Source organism: Chenopodium album, chromosome 6 (genome assembly GCF_948465745.1).
Source record: "Chenopodium album chromosome 6, dcCheAlbu1.1, whole genome shotgun sequence".
NCBI classification, from domain to species: Eukaryota; Viridiplantae; Streptophyta; class Magnoliopsida; order Caryophyllales; family Amaranthaceae; genus Chenopodium; species Chenopodium album.
The window spans coordinates 75,378,148-75,397,031 of NC_137839.1; the positions used below are offsets into that span (position 1 = coordinate 75,378,148).

The window sequence follows — 18,884 nt, forward strand, 5'->3', positions numbered from 1 at the left end:
TATATCTCACAAATAATACCCCTTTGTTGCAAATAATAGTTAACAGAGGTAGTATATTTTTGTAAAGTCAATAATTTTCATAATACTATAATTTTTAAAATATAAAAAAAAAAAGTCAAAATAGTGTATTGACATATGTGTAAAGTTGGTTGTGTCAGATATTTCAGGACATAAAAGGTAAAAAGTTAATAATTTCATGCTGCGCTATATATATGTTGATAAAAGTTTTACTCCCTCCGTCTCTTAATACAAAACCTCTTTTTAGCATTTATTACTCACATTATAAAGACAAAGAAACTTTTAATTTAAGGACGAAGGGAGTATTAAAAAAATATACTTCGTATATGATGATAAAAGTTCACTTAAATACTTTTTTGTACAAAGTATTTTAATAATTTTATTATATTGATAATTTGTTTAGGTAATTACGTGCCTTTTCGTGTATATATATATATATATATATATATATATATATTGATTATTAAAGTTAAAATATTTGAATAGCAAAAGCAATCAACAATGTTAAGATAAGCAAGTATGAACGAGTCATATTCTAAATCGATATACCGTATATGGCTTTGACCTTAGTGTCCAATGACTTACTCCAGCCTTTCTTAAAATACAAGGGATATATTGCTAGCTAGCTTGATTATTTATACTAATATTGTCATATAACAAGGAAATATCTATGCAATTTGCGAGTGCTTTATGCACTTACGTCGAAAAGTTATGGTGATTGTCAAACTTAATTATTTTTCAACTTCCAATGCCGTTATTAAATTATTTGTACAAGTTACTTCGTAATTGCGAGGATTGATCTCTATATCATGAAAAATAGATTTGGCATTGACTTTTGTTCATGGATGAGATTATATACTTATAAAAAGCAATAATGAGAGTGAGGGATAGCTCAAGTGGTTAGAGCTTTCCTCCCGATTTTAGGAGGTCTTAGGATCGATTATTACATCCGCCTTTTAATTTCAGTTCAGTTCAAGAATCAGAACATACCCTAAATTACCAAAAAAAACGTGTCTTATGGAATAGTATTAATAAACTTGCTACGAGTAATATAAGTCTGACTATTGCATTTATAAATTGATTGGATCTTCTAGGACTGAGCAAAACTACCCGAAAACCCGTTCCGTTACCGTTCCGAAAATTATGGTACCCAATCCGATAACCATAACGGTTCTGGTACCCGTTCCGATAATTTGTTTTTGGGTATCATTTTAAAATTAACGGGTACCCGTTCCGTTCCGATAAGCAATTATTTTGTTTTTTTTTTCCTACTTAAATCTATCTTTTTAATATTTAAACTCTTACATTACTTCATAATCACTATAAATATCAATAATTAGTAATGTTATTAATAATTTGGTCAAGATCATGTGGTATTGTTGTTAATTAGTGTTAAAAAATATCATAATAACTAATTTTTTAAGTTTAATTATCACTATTGGATACTTTATAGGGTACCCGATAACCGTTCCGAAAATTCCGGTACCCAAAGTCTGGGTACCCGAACTTATCGGTTCGGGTTATGGATATCACTTTTAGTGATATTGGTTATCGGGTACCCGAACCGTTAGTACTAATGGTACGGGTACCCGTCCCATGCTCACCCCTACATTAAACAGTACAGATACTAAATCAAAGGTGTTAAAATGATCGAGTATTATTGTAAATATCGAGACTACGTACCCGCCGGCCAGATAAGATGATGTTGCATGGGATCTTTGTTTTGTTGTAGTCATAATTGGTAGGAAGCTAGCTAACATAACATCATCATCACTCTTTTACGCTTGTCTAGAAATTGCATGTAATGCAAGGCAATTGCGAAGGAACCTACCCAATATATAATATGACAAAGACGATATGGTAGTCTCATGTCTCTATTATATCACTATATATTACTATATTTTATCGTTCATCCCACTTTCTCAGGTATTATTACAAATTGGATGTAATGTATATGCTCGAAAATGACTTTCGTTTTTGGATTTTATTCCTCCATTTATTTTATAATCTATCAAATTTTTCTTTTTCTTTTTGGAAACTTCTGATTTTTATTTTGTCCAATATAAGTAGTACAAGGAATATTAATTACATTTTTTGTCTAGCTACTACACGGGACCAATAACAAATGCTGAAATGCAATATAATAATTAATTATTTTGAAATGCTCATTAGATAGTAATATACAAATATGGTTTCATAAAAATCAAGAATCATATTTACGAATTAAAATTCGATAACATTTCATTCTAGTGTCTAGCGCTAAAGTGATGAATTGAATAATAATACAGCTTGGAAGTTGTAAGTTATTCTACTTCTTCACATTTTATTTAAAATCAAGAATCATCACATAATTAAATACACTTTAAATAGAGTAGAATGATTGTTAGGAGTATATTTGAGAGGATCATGGTCTTTAAATAAGGGTAGCAGTACAACATTTTCTAAAAAAAATATTCCAATAATACTGAATTGTAAGTATTGTGACATTTTCATTTTAGAGGTGCGTTGTAACTCTTGAAAAAAAAGAGAGAATAAAATATAATTTAGTTAATCGACCATCTATAATTAAAGTGTTTTTTATTTTTTGGAAATGCATGGGCATTGGATACTCAAGAAGCTAAGGACCCCATTGGGGATTACCTACAAACTCAAAGAGGATTCATCTCAATGAAAGCAGCTACTTTAAGATATAAGCGTTAGGAAAATAACCCACTAGTTAATTAATCCCACATTAAAAGAAATAGAGAGAGAATAACTAATAACAGTATTGTTGGACAATAAAGTTCAGTACTTCACTCATCGCCAACAACTTTTAGAATGACATTTAACTTGAGTTACATGTAATCATACTTTTCTTTAGTGTGAGCTTGTCCTCAGCCCAATAAAATTTACCATGGTATCAATATAGACTATCTTGATCCAATTGTCATACCAAATACAGGAGAGTCTAGAGATTTGGTATATGCATTATGGAAAGAATTTGAAGAATTTTTAGAGTAAGTAGTCTAACATATTTGAGATTACACCAAGGGTCTGTTCTCATTAACTGAACTCAGCTGAACTGAACTGAACTTATTAGAGTTGAATTAAACTGAACTTAATATTTTATAAAAGAAGGAAATTAATTAGGAGCTGAACTGAACTGAACTTATTAGAACTGAATTTATTAGAATTGAACTGAAGTGAACTGAAAATAATCGTATGAGAACAGACCCTTGGTAGGGTCCATTTGAGTATTTGACCTCATGTTAAAGTTTCTAACCTACTTCGTCTTTAGAATGTAAGATCAAAATAAAGGTTCTCAAATGTGATGGACAATGTTATGAAAACAACCCACATTTTGAGTTGATGCTTTGAGAATAATCGCCACACGTCTATACTAATATATTAAAGACGTTTCTAAAAATGTTAATGTGCCATATAGATCCCTCATTACGCTACAAACTCAATTTCTTAATACGCCACGTCACCAACTCAATTCTTCAATATGCCACATCACCTACGCAACCAACAATCACCATGCTGTTTAACCATTTAGGGCTTGTTCTGATTGACTGAACTGAGCTGAACAGAATTGAACTTATTGGAGTTGAACTAAATATTATATGAGAGAAGAAAATTGAGAACTGAACTGAATTGAACTTATTAAAGCTGAACTGAAATGAAAATAATTTGAGAACAGGCCCTTAGGCTAATTCTCACTTATGCATGCTCTAGTCTTACACACAAATTAATTAATTCCATATGACAAAAGTATTAAAAACATATACAAACTACTTCTTACTGAATGCCTTTTAAAAATTAGCGGTTGTACAATTACAAAAATAGCAATATCTAGGCTATTCACAGGTTAAAATGCGAAGTAAATAAAAGGAGAATGGTTACACCATACTTTTATAAGATTGGTTGATTATTCCTTCAAGGGTCAATTCAGATGATCGGATCAGGTCTGATGTGGTCGGATCGGATCGAGTCAATTTTTAAAGTTTAGTCATACTAAATTGTTATGTCCACGCGTGTACAAATCTAAATCGAATATTTTTCGAATCGGTTTCGAATTAGATTGGGTCGGTTGTGCTTTTGACTGAGTTAGATTTGCCTCAATTTATACTTTTACAATATCTTGGTTTCAAAAAAAAAAAAAAAAAAAAAAAAAAAAATTAAGAACTCGATCAATAATACTTGTACTACGTAATAAAAATACTCTGTAATAGATGAGGGTTTTGACTTTTGAGTACCGTATGACGTATGTATAATCAAACAATCAGCGAGGGTAATTGTAACTTCTTACGCACAAATGACAAATTCAATTACCCAGAAATCAATGGAAAATCTCTCTCTTTGCGTGCATCTTCAACTTACAAGCTGGATATTTAATTCATATCCTGATAATCTGGACGTTATGGAGCTTCTGAATCAGGTTGAATTTATGAATTATGGGCAATTTCTTGATGGGCAAATGGCAAGGCAAAGTGTAGAAGATTACCAAATCATAAAGGTACATTAAATTCCTTAAAGATGTCATTTTTTTCATCTGTTCAAATGATGCACACCACCTGTTTGTTGATTTGCCTCACTTAGATATGAGATGATCAAACAAAATTAATTAAGGGTACATTCAATTCCAAAAAGATGTCATTTTTTTTTCATCTGTTTCATTGATGCACATCACCTGTTTGTTAATTTGCCTCACTGAGATAGCATAATGTAATATGATAGTGATCAAACATGAAAAATAAACATATCATTTTTGCTTGTCGGTTCACTGATGCATACCAACTGTTTGTTGTTTTGCCTCACTGGGAGTTGGGTTTGCATTGCAATATTGCATAATCATGGAATGTCAAACTTTGAAAATATACATCAGTATTGCGTGGCAAACTTTGCATCTTTCGGAATGTCAATAGTCAAAGATGACAAGCTACTTTCCTTTTATACATACTAGCTACCAGGCACAAACTGAGCTTCTAACAACAGTTGACTTTTTGAAAAGAAAGACAAAGTTTTGGGGGTAATGTCTTAGACATTGCAAGCTTTGTGCTTTCTAAGTTTATTGTTCTTTTCAAATGGGTTATGTACACACCATTGTTCTCTTTCTCTCTTGGGTTTGGGTCTTAGAGCAATTTGATCCTGCTCGAGGTGATATCACAGCTACTCAATCTCTTAGAGACCCTGATACATTGGTGTCTAGTGATTCCAATTTCAAGTTTGGTTTTTTTAGTCCTATTAACTCGACAAATCGCTATGTTGGAATTTGGTATAATAAAGGGGTTGCTGATCATTTAGAAGTGGTATGGGTGGCCAACAAAGATAGCCCACTAAATGATTCTTCTGGGGTGCTCATGATATCTGTGGATGGAAATCTTCAACTCTTGGATGGACAAAACAAGAGTTTTTGGTCTACAAATTTAACTGCTAAGAATGAGGTAAATAATAACATTGCTCAAATTTTAGATACCGGAAACCTTGTTTTACAATCAAATGGCAGTGAGAATGTCATGTGGCAGAGTTTTGACCATCCTATAGACACATTGATGCAGCGTATGGTAGTAACATCAGATGGGAATACAAGCACGAAGCCAATGCTAACATCGTGGAAGAGCGCTTCAAATCCATCAAATGGACGCTTTACTGCTGGTTTATATCGCCGCAGCCTTCCTGAATTTTTTATCTGGGATGGTGATCATCCTTATTGGCGATCAGGACCTTGGGATGGTCGTTTGTTTATGGGAGTTCAAGCTATGTTCTATTCAGCACCGGTTGTTGGATTTCGTCTTGAAACTGACAGTGAAGGCATACTTAGGCTATCATACTCTTCGGCAAGCCAAAGAGTTACTGAACACTATGTATTGACTTATGATGGTATGCTTTCACGAAGAGATTGGGAAGATGATAGAGGATTTTGGACAGTTCAATGGCAGTCCCTGCAATATGAGTGTGATGTTTATGGAAAGTGTGGAGAATTTGGGAGTTGTAATTCAAATAATCTGCCAATTTGTAGTTGCTTGAGGGGGTTTGAACCAAGGAATCATCAAGAATGGAGTGCGGGGAATTGGAGTAACGGGTGTGTTCGTAGAACACCATTGCAGTGTGAGATTGCTGCAGGGAAAGAGAACGGATTTTTTAAATTAAGAAATGTGAAAGTACCAGATAATGCTGCGCGAATTGATTCAGATGGTGAAGAGGATTGCAGGAGACAATGCCTAGGAAATTGTTCTTGTTTAGCGTTTGCTTACAATTTAGGTTTTGGGTGTATGATCTGGAGTGGAAACTTGATTGACATAGCAGACTTCTCTCCTGTTGGTGTCGATATTTTCGTTAGGTTGGCTGATTCAGAACTAGGTGATAATTTAAAAAAGCCTTCTCCTCTTTTATGATATTTTTGCATGTTTGCTTGCTTTTACCTGATATATGGATAGATTGGCTATTTAAGTTGTTCTAATTTTAATATTTGTATGAATTTGTAAGACTGATCACGTGTGCCAATTTGTTTTGTTTCACAGGTAAAACTAGTAAATGGAAAGTAATTATTGCAGTCATAGTGATTATGGGTACAACTGTATCAGTTCTTTTTATGTTCTGTCTATGGAAGTTGCTGCACCAACGATATGGTAAGACCTCTTTCATTGCTTAGACTATTTATATGGTTTATTAACCAAAAAAAAAAAAAAAGTACAAAAAAAATCTGTAGCCACATTGACAAATAATTATTTCTGTAGCAGGCAAGAGTCGCAAAACAGCTTTGAACAAGGATGGAAATTGGCATAAGATAGGTAACACTGAATTCCAAGATTTACCATTGTTGAAATTTGAAAATTTGGTAATTGCAACGGACAACTTTTCGGAAAGAAACAAGCTTGGACAAGGTGGATTTGGTCCAGTATACAAGGTAAGTTGACAGCTTTTACTAGAGTAATTTCTGGTGAAAATGTATACCAGGTACATCTGGAATAGATATTTTGAAGTATAAGAATCAACTTTTGTAGGGAAAATTTGAAGATGGACAAATGGTAGCTGTAAAAAGACTCTCAAGAGCATCAGGACAAGGCCTACAAGAATTTATGAATGAAGTGGTTGTGATCTCGAAACTTCAACATAGAAATCTTGTGAGATTGTTGGGCTGCTGCGTTGAAGGAGAAGAGAAATTGTTGGTGTATGAATACATGCCAAATAAGAGCTTGGATGCACTCCTTTTCAGTTTGTACCATAACTTATAACTTATTTGAATATTGTGATGAATATCCAATAATTTAATCTGTGAATTTCAGAACCTGTGCATTCTGATGATGTTTCTTCTGTGTATTTCTAACGCAGACCCCTCTGACCGGGAACAATTGGATTGGAAGAAACGCTTCAACATAATAAAAGCAATTAGTAGGGGTCTCCTATACCTTCACAGAGATTCTAGATTGAGGATTATCCATAGAGATCTTAAAGCAAGCAACATTTTGTTGGATGAAAATCTCAATCCTAAGATATCAGACTTTGGCATGGCAAGGATATTCGGAGGAAACCAAGACCAAGGTGATACCAAAAGGATTGTTGGCACCTAGTGAGTTGCTGCTCGTACATATACTGCCAGTAAATACTATAAGAAAGTTTTCCTGAGCACAGAACTAACTAATGCATACACTCTAATCTCTTCTGTTTAAAAATGCAGTGGTTATATGTCTCCAGAGTATGCAATGGAAGGTCGATTTTCAGAAAAGTCGGATGTTTTTAGTTTTGGGGTGCTGCTACTAGAGATTGTAAGTGGAAGAAGGAACAGTAGCTTTAAGGATGAAGAGTCTTTAGGCCTGATTGGACATGTAAGATATCCTATTATTTCTACATGTTTATACGTCTAGTTGTATATGAAATTGGTGTAGAGGAGACATAATGTCTGGCTGATGTCACATCATGGTTTCATATATATGTAGCTATGACCTGAATATACTCTGTTTTGCTTGCTTCTGTGCGTAAGATTGTGTATTTACTGTTTGGCTTCATTCTCTTTGCGGTTTCAGGCATGGAATTTGTGGAATGAGGACGACATTTTCTCATTGATTGATCCAGCAATTTCAGAATCAACCTTGCAAGCAGAGATTCTGAGGTGCATACATGTAGGACTGTTGTCTGTGCAAGAATTTCATGAGGATAGACCAAGCATCACAACAGTTGTTTCTATGTTAGAGAGTGAAGTTACAGGTCTTCCTCATCCATTACAACCTGGATTTACACTAAGGAGAACTGCTTCTTGGAATGGAACACAACAAAATGACCGTGGTTGTTATTCAAATAATAATGTTTCAATTAGTTCTATAGTTGGTCGCTGACAACAATTTTGGGTTAGAGCTGCATCCTGTTTTATCTAAGTATTTATCTGATTGCATTTGCTGAGTGTGATTATCTGTAAGTATGTGACCAATTATTTTTTAATGAAAGTATTGCCAAAGGTCATTTGATGTTTGAAGATTTCATTTGCTGTTGGCATTCCATTTTTTGTTGTCCTCCACATATCCATGTAACTCATGTAAGGTGAATTAAGAGACCTTTATTCTAGATAATGCTGCTGGGGAAAAACCTTCACATTAATAAATTGGCAAAATAATCCTAAACATAATATATGAAAGTTATCTTAGCTTTGAACGTCCAAGCAAGGGGTTGAAGATCTTGGAAGTTTTCATTTTCCAGTTTTTTTAGGACTGTAATTATCCCTACAACTTTTACTTATTGCTCATGACTGGCTTAAGTTTAACTAATTTGGGGCAATTTTGTAGATTAAGGTTTTAATTGGGTGTAATATCACAATCATTTGGAATAAGAAATTGATAATGTTTGGACGACCACTCTGTTTGATGTCGGCAAATAAACCAAAACTAAGGTCAGGTCTCATTTTCTAGAATGAATAGGAATGGTGGGCCATTTTTCAAATTGTGAGGCAATTGGCAATAGGGTTGTTCATTCCTTTGCTTACTGAGTCATGAAGTCATACAAGTCTACTCGGTGCTATGAAAACTTACAAAGTTTGTTTGGTGCTATGTTAACTTACAAATTTTGAAGATGAGCTAACAGAGCCACAAATTAGTATACTTCTATGAAGTAGACTTTTAATTACATTAATTATAAAGGTAAAGGAATACAAGATGTTTTTAATTATGTTTCACGCCCTTACATTTTTTTTCTCCTTACTACTGAATTTATGGCTTATTATGTCTACTTTGTTATTCTGTTTCTCTCTTGGGTTTTGTTCTATGAGTTTAGTTGCGCTCGAAACAATATTACAACCACTCAGTCTCTGAGAGACCCTGATACAATAGAGTCTAGTGATGGCAATTTCAAGTTTGGTTTCTTCAGCCTTATTAACTCAACAGACCGTTATGTTGGAATCTGGTATAATAAGAAAGGTCGTGATACATTGGAAGTGATATGGATAGCCAACAGGGAAAACCCACTTAATGATTCTTCAGGGGTGATCAAAATATCCAGGGATGGAAATCTTCAGGTCTTGGATGGACAAAACAAGAGCATTTGGTCATCAAATGTAACAGCAGTTGTTCCGAACAAGGTTAGTAACAGTTCATGTGTTGCTCAGCTTCAAGATGTTGGGAACCTTGTTTTACTTGCAGATGCTAGTGGGAATAATGTGGTATGGCAGAGTTTTGACCAGGTTACAAACTCATTGTTGCATCATATGAAATTAAGGTTTGATGATAATCATACAGCTACAACGCCTGTGGTTGCGTCATGGAAGAGTGCTTCAGATCCATCTGTTGGCCGCTTTACTGCTGGTTTTAACCATCGCGGTCGCCCTGAAATTTTTGTCTGGGATGGTGGTATTCCATATTGGCGATCAGGGCCATGGTATGGTGATATGTTTCTGGGAGTACGAGATATGTACAATTATGGAGAAGATGATGGATTTCATATTGATGGTGAAATTGATGGCACATTTAACCTATCATTTTCTTCCAAAACTAGAACAGTTACGGAGCACTATGTATTGAATTATGATGGTCTATTGTTAAAGAAATATTATATGGAAGCTGATGGGGGGGATTGGATTAGTTTATGGAGGTCTCTAGAATCTGACTGTGATATTTATGGAAAGTGTGGAGAGTATGGGAGTTGTAACAAAAATCTTTTGCCTATTTGTAGTTGTTTGCACGGCTTTGAACCAAGGAATAGCCGAGAATGGAATGCAGGGAATTGGAGTAGCGGGTGTAAACGAAAAAAACCTTTGCAGTTTGGGACTGTTGGAAGGGAAGAAGATGGGTTTTTCAAGTACACTAATATGAAAGTGCCTGATAATTCTGCGCGGTTGTACTCAGATGATGAATATGATTGCAGGAAACAGTGCCTTGGAAATCGTAAATGTTTAGCTTATGCTTATTATCCTGGTTTAGGGTGTATGGTCTGGAATGAAACTTTGATTGATATACAGGAATTTTCATACGTTGGTGTAGGCCTTTTCATACGGTTGGCTCATCCAGAAATAGGTGATCATTTCTAATATTTTGCCTGTTCTGCCTTGTATTATTTCCATTGGTTTGCATTTCAGCATCTGTTGGGCAATTTTTATTCTTGTGCATTAAATTAAAAATATTGAAAAATTGATCAATTCAACGTTTTTTTTTTCTTTTTTTTTTTTTTTTTTTTTTTTTTTTTTTTTTTTTTTTTTCAGTTGAACTTAATAAGCTGCAGCAACAGCAAGATAAAGCTAGCAAAGCCAAAAAGTTTCGTATGTTGATGGTTATCATTGGAATAACTGCAGTTGCTGTCATCATATACTGTGTATGGAGGTGGATGTGTCAAAGAAACGGTGATTTTCCCCCCTTTTCAGTCACTTATACGTTATTGTGTTATACCACTTGTTGTGCACTAGTTCCAATATTACAATCTGGTTTTGTTTACTGATAAGACAATAGGAGTAACGAGAATTATGAGAAAGAAGACTTTATTACAAACCTCCATACCTAAAGAAGGAACTATGAAGGTTGAAGTTGGTGATTTACCAGTGTTTGGATTGGAAAAGTTGGCAATAGCGACAGGCCATTTTCAGGATCTTAACAAGCTTGGGCGAGGTGGTTTTGGTGCTGTGTACAAGGTACCTACATAGATTTTTTTTTTTTTTTTTTTTTACTTCTGTTTTTGTGTATGGGGTGAGTAAGTAAGAGATTACCAGAAATTGAAAATATGAAGTTTCGTTAATTTGCAGGGAATATTAGAAGATGGACAGGAGATAGCGGTGAAAAGACTTTCAAAAGGATCTGGGCAAGGACTTAAAGAGTTCATGACTGAAGTGTTGGTTATCTCAAAACTTCAACACAGAAATCTTGTCAAGCTGCTGGGTTGCTGTACCGAAGGAAAAGAAAAAATGCTGGTGTATGAATACATGCCTAATAAGAGCCTGGATGCCCTTCTTTTTGGTAAATTGTGCATACATTCTTAAGGTCTCATTAATTATTTAGTCTACTTGGAAGGATGGTCTTTTATTAATGATCTTCTTCCTGGGTGTGATTAACGACACTATCTTTAAATCTCAGACCCAACATATCAGAAGATTTTTGATTGGAAAAGGCGATTCAATGTTATCCTAGGCATATGCCGAGGACTTCTTTACCTTCATCGGGATTCTAGATTAAGGATTATTCACAGGGATCTTAAAGCAAGCAACATTTTGCTGGATGACAATCTCAATCCTAAGATATCAGACTTTGGCATGGCTAGGATATTCGGAGGTAACCAAGACCAAGGTGACACCAAAAGGATTGTTGGCACTTAGTGAGTTCCTGCTCATATATACATTTTTTGTAAATAGAAGAGAATTTAACATTGTGCAGAGAGCTAATCCATCATTGCTAAACTCTTTTGCTTTAAATGCAGTGGTTATATGTCTCCTGAGTATGCTATGGAAGGTCGTTTTTCAGAGAAGTCGGATGTGTTTAGCCTTGGGGTGCTGCTACTAGAAATTGTAAGTGGGAGAAGGAACAATTGCTTCAAGGAAGAGGACTCCTTGAGCCTCTTAATTCATGTAAGATGTCTTACTTTATGTCCATAGCTATATTGATGTCTAATGGTGTAGACTGTAGAGTAGACATGATTGATGGATGATTAGATGTTGTCGCATGATTCCGATTATCTATTTTCATGATAAAACTATAGGATCTATAATGCACTATATAATCAGGCTGCTACAACCCATATAATGGCCTGACCATATGGGTCTGGTAACCAATCATGCTGGAAATTGCATAAAAACTCTGTACAATTAGTTTAGATTTGCTCTACGAACTTTGCTCTCTGTCTCTAAGTGAACGGTTGTGTGAAGAGTGATAAACATCTAACCTAATTGCTTTTACGTTTTAGGCATGGAAATTGTGGAATGAGGGCAATATTCTGTCACTGATTGATCCAGCAATTTCAGAAACAACCTTCCATTCAGAAATTTTGAAGTGCGTACAACTAGGACTGCTATGCGTGCAAGAGTTTCCTGATGATAGACCGAGTGTTTCCATGGTTCTTTCGATGATTGAGAGTGAGGTTACTGATCTACCTTGTCCATCTCAACCTGGCTTTACACAAAGAAGATTTACTTCTCGTAATGAAGCTCAACTAAATGATCATGAAAATGGTTCTGTTAATCATGTTTCTATTACTGCCTTAAGTGGTCGATAACTGCTGTTTTGGACAGCTGAGTACTGTATGCTGTCATTAGTATCCAGTGACCATATTTCTGACAGGAAATAATTCTTGTCAGAGTTCATACGAAGTATGAGTTTTGAGATATAGACATTGCCACTTGCCAGCTTTCAGTTCTTTGTTGCTTCTCTTGACTTTCTTAGTTGTGTCAATCATACATGAAACTGTTGTAAGCATGACTTCCTTTTGTGATTATATGCCAAATACTCCGCACTTTACACTATATTTGCAAATACTTGAGTAAGGAGAATTTAGTTTGCTCTTCATTTTCTCTCTTCTCGAAGCCCAATTACTTGAATTGCTGTTATATAGCTACGTTAGCACAAAATCTTTTGGTTCTGGAACTTTTGACTCAGGTATCATTCAAGACTCAAGAAACATTGATGATTTTTTTTTTGTTTGTTTGTTCCTATAAATCACGTATGATTGAAAATACTGAAATACAGATCACCACCATATGCTGCAAACTTTTCTACTGGGACAATTGCAAGCAATGTGCAAGAGATTCAAAATGGGCAACCCAGAAAATAAGAACATAATACTCGATTAAGGTAATTACTTTAATTTGTGTATTTTTTGTATGCACACCAACTGTTTGTTGATTTGCCTCACTGAGATTTTGTACAACACCAATAAAAATGAAGAAGTCCAATTATTTGAAAAGTCATCAACTTAAAAAAAAAACCATAGAGAAAGTTTGAAAACAATACTAGTGTGACACGAAGACTGAACTTTGCTTCTTAAGAAAAGTCTTAACTCAGAGCTGATAGTTGCTTCAATTAGATAAGACTTTTATTGAGGAAAGACCAAAAATTTGGGTGTTAAATTAAATTAAGGCATAAGATAAGCTCCAAATATTCTACCCTCTGAAAGTTGATTGCTTTCTACTTGATATCATGGCTTATGCGAGTTATGTCCTCACCCTTGTGCTCTTGTTCTCTTGGTTTTGGGTCTTTGAGCAATTTGGTTCCGTTGGAGGAGATATTACAGCTACTCAGTTTCTTAGAGATTCAGAAACACTGAAGTCTAGTAGAGGTTATTTCAAGCTAGGATTTTTCAGCCCTGTTAACTCAAAGAATCGCTATGTTGGAATTTGGTATAATAAGGAGGTTGTTGATCAATTAGAAGTGGTATGGGTAGCCAACAGGGAAAACCCACTGAGTGATTCTTCTGGGGTGCTTAAGATATCTGGGGATGGAAATCTTCAGCTTTTGGATGGACATAACAAGAGTATTTGGTCATCAGAGATAAAAGATAATGCAGTAAATGCTTCTGCTGCTCAGCTTTTGGATACTGGAAACCTTGTTTTACTCTCAAATGCCACTGGGGATATCATCTGGCAGAGTTTTGACCATCCTGTAAACTCGATGTTGCCACTTATGAAGCTAACCGTTGATGAGAAAACAAAGACAAGATCACTGCTTTCGTCTTGGAAGAGTGCTTCAGATCCATCAACTGGACGTTTCACTTCTGGTATATATCACCGCAAGCTTACTGAAATTTTCATCTGGGATGGTGACCGCCCTTATTGGCGATCAGGTCCTTGGGATGGTCATGTGTTTATTGGAGTACGGTCTATGTATTACTTGGCACCAGTTAAAGGATTTCATTTTGAAGATGACAATGAAGGTGCAATTAGTTTATCATTTTCTTCTGCGAATGATAGAGTTACGCAACACTATGTATTAACTCATGATGGTGTGGTGCTACAAAAAGATTGGAAAGATGATAAAAGTGATTGGAAAATTTTATGGCAGACGTTAGAATCTGAGACTGAGTGTGATATATATGGAAAGTGTGGAGAATTTGGGAGCTGTAATTCACGTCGTTCACCAATTTGTAGCTGCTTGAAGGGCTTTGAACCAAGAAATCACGAAGAATGGAGTGCAGGGAATTGGAGTAGTGGGTGTGTTCGAAGAACACAATTGCAGTGTGGTACCATAGAAGGGGAAGAAGATGGGTTTTTGAGGTTAAGGAATATGAAAGTGCCAGACAATGCTGAGTGGTTGCTTTCAGATGATGAACAAAATTGCAGGAGACTGTGCCTAAAGAATTGTTTGTGCTCATCTTATGCTTATTATTTGGGTTTTGGGTGTATGATCTGGAATGGAAGCTTGATTGACATACAGGATTTCTCCCCTGTTGGTGTTGATCTTTTCATTCGATTGGCTCATTCAGAACTAGGTGACCATTTCCCTTTATCTGATAGTTTTTTGTGTTCTGCTTGCTCCTATGTGATACACAGTTTAATGAAAAAACCAATTGTTCAAGAGTAATAAAATTAATTAATTTATAATGCTGAGATAAGTGGAATTTATACGAGTTTATATGGTTAATTATGTGTGTAAATTTGCTTTAAGTAGGTGACAACAGCAAACAGAAAGTAATTATTGCAGTCATAGTGATTATGGGTACTTCTACACTAGCCATATTCCTATACTGTTTATGGAGGTGGATGGATCAACGATATGGTGACATCTTCTGCCCTTTCACCAACTGTTTTTTGTAGTCTACAATTTTTTGTCTAGCAACATTGATTTATAATGCTGTTGCTTAAGCAGGGAAGACATCAACAAACAATGAAGCAAAATGGAAATATTACAGAGTCGGGGCTGGAATAAGTCATAATGGTTACCATGGTTTACCTTTGTTTAAATTAAAAGAGTTGATGGCTGCAACTAGCAGCTTTTCTGAAAACAACAAGCTAGGTCGAGGTGGATTTGGTCTGGTGTACAAGGTAATTAATTGCTTTTACTGTAATATAGTGGAGAGAACATTGGTCTGAAGATTAGATGACCTTTTATAGGGAATTCTGGAAGATGGACAAGAGATAGCTGTAAAAAGACTCTCTACAGCATCTATGCAAGGCCCACAAGAATTTATGAATGAAGTAGTTGTAATCTCGAAACTTCAACACAGAAATCTTGTCAGATTGTTGGGCTGTTGTGTAGAAGGAGAAGAGAAACTATTGGTGTATGAATACATGCCAAATAAGAGTTTGGATGCTTTCCTCTTTGGTTTGAACCATAACTTTTGAGTATCTTAGACATTCATCCATTTTATTAATCAATTTTTAGTTCTAGTGGCAATAGATGTACTGTTCTGTGTTTTTTTAATACTCAGATCACTCAAACCGGGAACATTTGGACTGGTTGAAGCGCTTCAACATAATCAAAGGGATATGTAGAGGTCTCCTTTACCTTCATAGAGATTCTAGATTAAGGATTATTCATAGAGATCTTAAAGCAAGCAACATTTTATTGGATGACAATCTTAATCCCAAGATATCTGACTTTGGGATGGCAAGGATTTTTGAAAACAATCAAGACCAAGGTGACACCCAAAGGATTGTTGGCACCTAGTGAGTTCCTGCCCATGTTTATTCTTACTATAAAATAAACGAAATTGAACCTTTTTGCTAATCATTGGACTAATGCATCTTTTTCTTAATTTCCGTTCTTCTCGGAATACAGTGGTTATATGTCTCCAGAGTATGCAATGGAAGGCCGATACTCAGAGAAGTCAGATGTGTTCAGCTTTGGGGTGCTGCTACTAGAGATTGTTAGTGGAAGAAGGAACAATAGCTTTACTGATGAGGATACATGGAACCTATTAAGTCACGTAAGATATTCTGTACTGTCGATTCAACATCAATGTCAAATATCTAGTTTTAACTTTCACCTTTATTGATAGACACGAGTCCTCAATTTTGTTGTTTAAAAGTAAATAAACTACTCCCACACTCTTCCTGGGTAATTACATACACATTGTTCATATTTACAAAATTGGGGATATAGCTCGTCTCATGCTCAGCTGCTCTCTCCGGAGGAACCTTAAGAATCTTCTTTACTCACATTGCCAGTTTTTTTTTTATTGTTTTTTTCATATTTTGTGGGATTCAAAACATCTGTTGCAATGACCTGGGTAACCCTGCTTTGCTCTCGTCTGTAAATAGTGTGAATATTGATTGTTAATCTTTATTGTTTCTATGGCTTTAGGCATGGAAATTATGGAATAAGGATGATATATTGTCATTGATTGATCCAACAATTTCAGAGCCCACCTTTCGGTTGGAGATCTTGAGGTGCATACAAGTAGGACTATTGTCTGTGCAAGAATTTCCTGAAGATAGACCAAGCATTACCATGGCTGTTTCCATGATAGAGAGTGAAGTAATAGAGCTTCCTCGTCCAACACAACCTGGCTTTACATTAAGAAGAGTTGGTTCTTTGAACGAAGCCCAACGCAATGGCCGTGAATGTTTTTCAGTTAATGGTGTTTCAATTAGTTCCATAGGTGGTCGGTGACTAGCAGTTTTGAGCAGAGAGCGGTAAGTCCGGTAACATTTATGTATTATGACTAGTGATAACAAAAATAGTATTTATAGTGATGGTTATTGGTTTTTCCTAAAAATAGCTATAGTTGCCATCATCAATCTCATCATATATTGTACATGGAGGTGGACATGTCAAGGAAATGGTGAGGTCCATCTCTTTTTCATTCACTATATTGCTCTTTACGCAACAGAATCAACATAATTTATTGGCCAAGTTTTCTGATAAATTGATGCTGTAGGTGTAACAAGAGTTACAAGAAAGGAGACCATTGCAAAACTCCATGACTAAATACGGAACTAGTAAAGTTGAAGTTGGTGATTTACTAGTGTTTGGATCTGGATTAGTTGGCAATTGTGACAGACCACTTTCATGATATTAACAAGCTTGGCCAATGTGGTCTTGGCGCAGTGGGGAAGGTAATTGCAAATTCTTTTTTTTTTTTTCCTTTTTTTCGTATGCGGGGATTTTTTTTTTTTGGGGCTGCAGGGGATAATTTACCAGCAAAGCTGTAACTGGAAATCTGAAATTTTTATGTTTATTCAGGAAAAACAGAAGATGAACAAAAGATAGTGATTAGAAAACTTTCGGAAACATCTGGTCAAGGACTCAAGAATTCATGACTGAAGTGTTGAATTGTTGGTTATCTTAAACTTCATCATGAAATCTTGTCGAGCTGCTGCAGACCACGGTGCTGTATAGAAGGAGAAGAGAAAGGCCGGTGTTATTAATTGTGCATACATTCTTAAGCTCATTATCCTACTTGGTAAGATGATCTCTGGTCATTAGTTGTCTTTCTTAGTGTAATTAATGCAACAATCTTTAAAACTCAGATCCAACTTGTTAGGAGATTCTGGACTAGAAAAAGCGTATCATTATTATCCTAGGCATAGCTTTAAATTACAACAATCTTTAAACCTTAAGTTTCAATTCCTCACCTAATTTTGGTTAAGTTGTCCATTCCAACATTTTTTTTTTTATAATCTCAAAGTCAGGTTTTAGAGTGTGAATGCGGGTGACATTGTTTTCTTCCTCAAGTTATTGTTTTCTTCCTCAAGTTTAAAAATGTTAATTATGTTACAAAAGTTGTGTACATGGTCTCCTTTCTTGTAAGTCTTGTTACACCTACAGGCTACAGCATATGGCCTAACCATATGGGTCTGGTAACCGCTCATGCTGGAAATTGCATAAAAACTCTGCACTAGTTTAGTTTAGCTCTACGAACTTTGCTCTCTTCGTCTCTAAGTGAACGGTTATGTAAAGAGTACTAAACATCTAACCTAATTGCTTTTACATTTTAGGCATGGATATTGTGGATTGATGGCACTGTTCTGTCACTGATTGATCCAACAATTTCAGAATCAACCTTCCATGCAGAAAATTTGAAGTGTGTACAACTAGGACTGCTATGCGTGCAAGAGTTTTCTGATGATAGACCGAGTATTTCTATGGTTCTTTCGATGATTGAGAGTGAGGTTACCTATCTACCTTGTCCATTTCAACCTTCTTTACTCAAAGAAGAGTTTATAAAGCTCAACTAAATGATCATGAAAATGGTTCTCTTAATCCTGTATCTATTACTTCCTTAAGTGGTCGATAACTGCCATTTTGGGCACTGAGTTGTGTATGTTGTGATTAGTATGTAGTGGCCATTTCTGCCTAGAATAATTTTTGACAGAAACTAATTCTTGTTAGAGATCATACCAAGTATGAATTTGCAGATATCAGACATTGCCAACTTTCAATTCTTTGTTGCATCTCTTAACTTTCTTAGTTAATCATACTGCTGTAAGAATACCTATGTACAAGTCTAGGGGTGAAATTGAATGGTACTCATTCAATTCCATCACT

The 18,884-nt window shown here is 35.3% G+C and overlaps 2 protein-coding genes across 2 annotated transcripts; both read left to right on the plus strand.

The window, feature by feature from the left end:
* Positions 1-4,812: 4,812 nt before the first annotated feature.
* Positions 4,813-12,933, plus strand: LOC145637256 (uncharacterized). The gene is made up of 14 exons (XM_081688728.1): positions 4,813-6,360; positions 6,522-6,629; positions 6,738-6,907; positions 7,005-7,215; positions 7,333-7,570; positions 7,679-7,826; positions 8,025-8,325; positions 9,129-10,496; positions 10,682-10,819; positions 10,926-11,104; positions 11,216-11,426; positions 11,544-11,781; positions 11,884-12,031; positions 12,367-12,933. Exons 1-14 carry the CDS (start codon positions 5,085-5,087, stop codon positions 12,673-12,675), a joined length of 5,043 nt encoding a protein of 1,680 aa, XP_081544854.1. The 5' UTR covers positions 4,813-5,084; the 3' UTR covers positions 12,676-12,933.
* A 442-nt stretch (positions 12,934-13,375) lies between these two features.
* On the plus strand, positions 13,376-18,778 carry LOC145636332 (G-type lectin S-receptor-like serine/threonine-protein kinase At1g11300). Its single transcript, XM_081687863.1, has 10 exons — positions 13,376-14,883; positions 15,063-15,170; positions 15,261-15,436; positions 15,506-15,716; positions 15,823-16,060; positions 16,173-16,320; positions 16,698-17,029; positions 17,275-17,452; positions 17,580-17,799; positions 18,335-18,778. The coding sequence occupies exons 1-7, from the start codon at positions 13,596-13,598 to the stop codon at positions 17,004-17,006; spliced, it is 2,478 nt and encodes an 825-aa protein (XP_081543989.1). The 5' UTR covers positions 13,376-13,595; the 3' UTR covers positions 17,007-17,029; positions 17,275-17,452; positions 17,580-17,799; positions 18,335-18,778.
* Positions 18,779-18,884: the final 106 nt, after the last annotated feature.